At 46.0% G+C, this 6,000-nt stretch overlaps 1 protein-coding gene across 1 annotated transcript in view; it reads left to right on the top strand.

Moving 5' to 3' along the window:
• Positions 1-668: 668 nt before the first annotated feature.
• The window catches only part of TFAP2D (transcription factor AP-2 delta), a 52,758-nt gene continuing 47,426 nt past the window's right edge, over positions 669-6,000 (top strand). Inside the window, exons 1-3 of the mRNA XM_036315995.1 lie at positions 669-707; positions 1,693-2,190; positions 5,697-5,757. Of these exons, the coding sequence (XP_036171888.1) occupies positions 669-707; positions 1,693-2,190; positions 5,697-5,757 (598 nt within the window). The remainder of the gene's footprint in view (positions 708-1,692; positions 2,191-5,696; positions 5,758-6,000) is intronic.

Genomic DNA, 6,000 nt, shown 5'->3' with positions numbered 1-6,000 from the left:
AAATTGATTCGGGTGCTTGTTGCAAAAAACCAGCTTTCAGCATCCAGGGAGTGGAACCAATAGGAATGAACACTTACTCGTGTAAAAGGAAGCTTTAATTAATATATGTTTCTATCTCTAATGTACACGTATGGGGGCTAGATCTTTATCTTCACAATAAAATGTGTGCAAATTCTCTCTGCAGCGATGAGTCCCCACCTCAGTCGGTATAGAAAAGCATGATAAAGGTTGGAAAAAATGGATAAAAATGTTGAAAGAACCTCCAGTTCCTTATTAGGCGAAGATACAATATTTATTCCTTGTCTCCTGGGATAAATCTCTTCTGCCTATTGTCCTCCCAGTTCTCAGTGCTGATGCTTAATTTTCAAAACTTCTATATTACCAAGGGACCTACGACATCAGCCAAAGAAATACTCAGCAAGTACAAAATCTGTTCCAGGGAGCTGCTTTTGTGCAGAGGGAAAAATTTGTTCATACAGGTTTTTAAGTGGGTACGAGGCAAGGAGCTATCTGATCCGGGCAAAGCCATTACAATTTAGATCTCTATCTATAGAACATTTTTTTTCCTTTAAAAAAAATTGGAAAATACAAGAAGTTTGGATTTTTTTTTTCCCCGATTCTTTTTTTGGAGGGGGAAATTGCATCGTAAGCTTTCGGAGAAACCCAACATGTCAACTACCTTTCCGGGACTAGTCCACGATGCCGAGGTATTATTACTTTTTTTTTTTTTTTTAGCGCGCGTGTGTGTGGCGGCAGTGGCGGCGCGGCGGTGGCAGCTTCCCCTGTCTCTAATCTATGTTGGACCGTTACGTTTAATTATAATCTGGCTTTCGGGAGAAGTTAAGGAAGGAAAGGGGAGAAAGTTCGTTATGACATCTGTCGCCAGGAAGGGCAACTGTGCCCCGCTAAGAAATAGTTGCCATAATGAGGGGGACAACATAATCCTAATAATAAAGAAAGGGAGGAGGTGGTGTGGAGAAAGAGATAGATACGGAAAGAAGATACTCAAGAAGGCAAAGTAAAGAGATTGATGGGGGGAGCCGGTAGGTGGACAAGGGGGGGCGGTGCAGCGCGCCCCTTTTGGAATGGGCTTATTCTAAGAAAGTGAAGCAGAAAAGGGGTTCGGATGCTTTGCCCCAACTGGTTACGGAAATGAGCAAGGGGAACGATGGGCACCGATTTTTTTAAATACACGGACCATGCTTTGGAACAGCTCTGGCCAGACATGCCGGCCTGGACCGCGGCGGGATCTCGGGGTTGGGACGCGGCCGGAGGGGAGAGGCGCTCTGAGCCGGCGGACGCTCATTCTGCTCCCCTGGCTCCCCAAGCCAGTGGCAAACCTGGCTCCCGCAGCCCACTCCCTGCGCGAGTGGGGCAGGGGCTGTGTGTGTGTGTGTGTGTGTGTGTGTGTGTGTGTGTGTGTGTGGTGTCACCGCACCTATATAGGGTGGGGGATTTTTTTTCCCCTCTCTTGACTGTGAGGACGGGGCCGCCCACCCCCAGTCCGCCTGCTCGCGTAGGCTTCCTGGCAAAGGCGCTGAACCCGGGCGGCGGCGGCTCGGGCCGAGCCGTGCGCGCTCGCTCTCCTTGGAGAGCCCGGGAACGCTCCTGGCTCCGGGAGAGCGGCGCCTCGGTGGCACAATGACAAACCTCAAGTTTTTCTGCTCTCCCTTTTCCCCCTCTTCCTTCCAGATACGTCACGACGGATCAAACAGCTACCGTTTGATGCAGCTTGGCTGTCTGGAGTCCGTAGCCAATTCCACTGTCGCCTATTCCTCCTCCTCTCCTTTAACTTACTCCACCACTGGCACCGAGTTCGCGTCCCCCTACTTCTCCACTAACCACCAGTACACCCCGCTCCACCACCAGTCCTTCCATTACGAATTTCAGCACAGCCACCCGGCCGTCACCCCCGACGCCTACTCTCTGAACTCGCTCCACCATTCGCAACAGTACTACCAGCAGATCCACCACGGGGAGCCCACCGACTTTATTAACCTGCACAATGCGCGGGCGCTCAAGTCGTCCTGCCTGGACGAGCAGAGGCGGGAGCTGGGCTGCCTCGATGCCTACCGCCGCCACGACCTGTCCCTCATGAGTCATGGCTCTCAGTATGGAATGCACCCAGATCAAAGACTCCTGCCAGGGCCCAGCCTGGGGCTGGCCGCCGCGGGAGCGGACGACTTGCAGGTAAATAAGCATGCAGTGGATTTGCCTGGCCCTCCCCTCTTCGCCCTCCCCCTCCCGCCCAGTCGATGCTCCGACTGTAAGCCGGCTCTCCAACTCTCTCTCTCTCTCTCTCTCTCTCTCTCTCTCTCTCTCTCTCTCTCTCTCTCTCTCTCTTTCACACACACACACACACACACACACACACACACACACACACACAGCACTTATGGAAAGTTATCAAAACAATTAGAGGAGGCGTGTGCCATCCGGTTCCTCTCTTTGGATCAAGGCATTTCACCTGCACGCTCCGGAGTCCGGCTAGCAGCGGCCCCCACTTTCCGTAGGTCTGCACGGAAGTCTTTTGTGAATCCACAGTTCTGCCCCTGAGGGGATGGGGCAGGGGAGATCTGGGAGGCTGGGGTTGAGACTCCTGGACTTAGAGTAAGACCCGATAAGTTGATGACCCATCCTAACCTCAGTCTGGCGCTTTGCTGGGTCTCAGGTGTTTGTCCCGGACTGAGCTGTGGGGAGCTTACTATGAATTGGGGGAGCTGGTTTGTTCTGGAGACATTGTTGGGACCCTGAGCTCTAGCAGAAGTTTCACCAAAGATACTAGATTAATGTGGAGAGCAAAGAATCACAAATGAAAAACTCAAAAGTGTGCCCCAATGAAAGAATCTGCACAAGGCAGGTCGCCGGGTGTGGGGTTGAGCCTAATTTCTTTGCCTGAAGCCCACCCAATCCCATCACCCCTTTGGTTTACAACTTTATTTTTCTTCTCCAACCCATTAACTTATGTAAGATGCAACTGCTTAAGAAGAAGGAAATGAGGAAATAAAGAGAGAGAAAGAGAGAAAAGACATAGGGAGAAAGAAAGGAGAAAAGGAAGAGAGAGAGGAAAAACAAAAAGGAGAAAGAGAGCGGGAGGGAGGGAAAAAAAGAAGGGAGGGAGGGAGGGAGAAAGGAAGGAAATCAGATACTGTGGAGGCCATCACTCAATTAGATATCTCCTACTTTCTTATTGCATTTTTTGTGTATTCTTTCCAACAATAGAATTTATAATTATATAAACATATCGTCACAGCCTCGTTTCAAACAAATAAGCCCACGCATGTCCAAAAAAGAACCCAGGAAACATGAATTTGTAACTTCTTTTGCCTGAAGGTGCAGCTAGTTCTATCTGTGAGTCCCTACTTTTTCAGTCTGCACAACGCTGGCCAGCTTTTCCACAGTCGCCACAATGCAAGGCGAGATACTGGGAGAGCCCAAGTTGGAGACGGCAGAGAACCCTTGTTGCGCACAGAAAATCTTTCCCCCTCATTTACCTCCAAGCAAAAGATCATTTTAAAATTAAAGTGAAAGCCCTTACAATCCCAACAAAGAGCCATAGCCACAAGATCGGCACACAAGAAAAAAGATTTGGCTTCATAAACCTTGACTTTCTACATTTGTATTCACAAGATAATTTTATACGCTCAGGGCATTTTTACATTTTTCACAAGGATCCCCTTATGTCTCAAGGGGGAAAGAAATCTGCCATTCAATGCTTTGCTCAACTAAAACCTATTTACTCTTTTTAATAGCCACGTCTGCTGCTGATTTTTTTGTATCTGTACAAATTTTTTTTCTGTGCGAGGCACAAAGCCGGGCATTTTTCAAAAGAGAGGATTAGAACATTTGCAAGCACCAGACAAAGAAAGACTCCCGTGCAAAAGGACACCGTAGTTTATCCAATTTTCGACTTAGTGCCATTCAACTGGTCATTTATGCAATGTCATCTGACCAAACAACGTTTTACTTATGGGGGGGGGGGGGGGTTTGTTAAGTGTAGAGGCCAAGATTCGTTTCTTCTAAGAAAGTAAACATCTTAGCGGCACGCCAGAGAATGGGAGAGAAAGGCTTCACTCTCATGGAGAGCTTTGTGGCCTTTTACCTTCCTCACTTCAGATATTTTGAACCTTTTTTTCCCCAGCCTATGTGGGTTTTTTAAATTATCTTTAATCTTCTTTTTTCCATTTATTACTCCTACTGAGGGAATATTCATACTGAGAGAGACGCTCCCAGATATTAGAAGAAATTGAGGAGTGTGGTATACGATCTATTTATATATCTATGCCTATAGATAAACATATATATCATTTTATATATGAGTACGTATGAAGCAAGTGGTAAATCTGGCAAGCCATTTTTTTCCGCTCCTCCTGGACTTAGCAGAATGAAAAAGAAAGAAAAAAAGTCATAGCTACTTTTAAAACGAGAACTGGGGAGGGGATGTGTGGGAGAAACCCCGTCTCTCTCCTTTTATTTCTTTCTTTTTAAAACATTCATCAGCATATGCCTCATTTCAAATGCAACAAATGTAAATATGCTTTTCCCTGCACAGAATTTTAAGTGAAAGTCCAATGGTTTGGAGGGCGGTCTAAGTCTGCCTAACAGATGCAAACAGTCTTGTGGCTTCAGTTCCATCTTTGAGTCCCCTAAAAAGATTTGCTATGGCCAACAAAGGAAACTGTCACACCTTTTCCCATCACTGCTTTAATTTATGCTCAGTTTCTAAGGTTTTTTTTTCCATATTGATTTGATAATCACTTTAAGGCAGAACAGTTCAAATAAGAAAGAGCTCGTGAACTGGTTGAAAAGGGGGCTCTTACAGGCCCGCCTCAATATGGTGAAAATGGGGACGCGAAAGGGAGCCAGGGCTGTAAAGGTTGTTTTGTAAAGTGGGTTTTTATTATGCACCGACTCTCTCCGCATTTACTTAACTCTTCACGGGCTGTTGGGTAGGTTAACACCCTTCAAGGCCTCTTTCATGTCCAATACCTCGTTTGTTTGTAAAGGAAAATGAGCCTTTAACACATTTGGACTCAGGGAGGGGGAGGAAGACACATAGAGAGAAATTTTTATTTTTCTTAATCAAAAATCAGCAAACCCTTTCCTCCTTCCCAGTTCAAATGACCCCCAAATCCATTAGGCTCCTGAAGATCTACAGTGAGTGAACCTGAAGGTGTTTCCTCTATAAGACCCATTTTGGGTAGCATTATAGGATGCTCCTCCAACTGGGGTAAAGCAGAACTTTCATTAGTTAACTTAAATCCCCCACTTGAAATGACTCCTCTGAGCTCCCAAGAAACCCACAGTGCCAAACTTGACACATTTGGTGTAATTTGCTTCATGCAGAAACTGCCATGGAGACTGTAATATGTGCCTTGATGGGGACTCAAAGGGTTTCTCATTCTCTTATGCCAAGATGAAAGGCACTCAGGCCCTTTGAAGTGTAATATTTCATGGTGCTGTAAAATGCATACCTTAAGATTTATACAACTTTTAGATTGTGGTTTTCTGGCAAATTTTTCCCCCTTATTATGCATGCTGCCAAACTTGCTGTAGCTCAATGGTTGCGTTAAATGTCTATGATCAGGTTATGTGGGTATGAGGTTCAGGGACAGGACAGATTGAAAAACTTAACTCATATGGTCATACTTATTAATATCTATTTGAGTGATTTTATGTATTTTCCTTTTATTAAGGGCTCCGTGGAAGCCCAGTGTGGGCTTGTTCTCAATGGCCAAGGTGGAGTCATAAGAAGAGGTAAGTAAGGACATGTGAAAACATTATTTTCTTATCTATTACGTTGTTTTGAAGATCTGGTGGTGCTTTTAAACATCAGATCCCTTGTCTGGTGATTGAGAAAACAATTATTCTTAGTCAATTACTCTTGTCCCACACAGACATACCCACTTGAAGAAGCCTCCCTTCCTCCACGGGGGCCTGAACTTAGCCTGTGCCCCTAAGACCTCTGATAGAAGAGATTGGCTGTTTCTCGCAGAACAG

This window comes from Myotis myotis, unplaced genomic scaffold (genome assembly GCF_014108235.1).
Source record: "Myotis myotis isolate mMyoMyo1 unplaced genomic scaffold, mMyoMyo1.p scaffold_m19_p_7, whole genome shotgun sequence".
NCBI lineage: Eukaryota > Metazoa > Chordata > Mammalia > Chiroptera > Vespertilionidae > Myotis > Myotis myotis.
The sequence above is the reverse complement of the archived record's forward strand: the minus strand, read 5'-3'. Positions and strand labels throughout refer to the sequence as shown.